The sequence below is a fragment of the Sphaeroforma arctica genome (assembly GCF_001186125.1).
Source record: "Sphaeroforma arctica JP610 unplaced genomic scaffold supercont1.14569, whole genome shotgun sequence".
In the NCBI taxonomy this organism is placed as follows: domain Eukaryota; class Ichthyosporea; order Ichthyophonida; genus Sphaeroforma; species Sphaeroforma arctica.
In genome coordinates, this window is record NW_014025989.1 from 1 (window position 1) to 571 (window position 571).

At 42.0% G+C, this 571-nt stretch overlaps 1 protein-coding gene across 1 annotated transcript; it reads right to left on the minus strand.

The window, feature by feature from the left end:
- Positions 1 to 161: 161 nt before the first annotated feature.
- Positions 162 to 322, minus strand: SARC_18210 (hypothetical protein; the record flags this gene model as incomplete). Its single annotated transcript, XM_014287709.1, has 1 exon — positions 162 to 322. A coding segment is annotated over one exon (161 nt), but the record flags the coding sequence as incomplete, so codon positions are not given.
- Positions 323 to 571: the final 249 nt, after the last annotated feature.

The window sequence follows — 571 nt, forward strand, 5'->3', positions numbered from 1 at the left end:
TAGATATAGACGGAATCCAATATACGAGACTTAGGTGACAATATATTTAAGCTATAGGTAGATAAGAGAGTCCAATGCATGTATATATGCACATGCTTCTATTGTTCTACTGATGCGTGCTCAAGACACTGCACATACTAGACTAACATGAGTTTCCGCATTCATGCAAACTCCCACGCACACACGCGTTTACGCATGTATGTCAACAAACCTTTGGACCGGAAAGCGGCTTCACTGGCAGAGAACGCCTCTCGAAACACAGCGAAGACACGCCAGTAATTGGCATTGAAGAATATGTGTTGTTCATCATCAGACGCGCTGGCTGTGGTAGATGAAACGAGTAAGTTATAGCTACATGGTATGGCTAAGAAGTGAGTAACGTCGCATAAGCTGAGGTGTGAGCGAGGTTTGCTTGATAGTTACGAGTGATAGGGAATACAGGCAATTGGGGAGAAATCGATATGTATATTTCAGCTCGACAATATGAGGAATTATGCAGAGACGTGGAATCATAGACGGTAATGACCGGTTTCAAATGTAAGTAAAGCAGGAAAGTGCATTTATATTATAT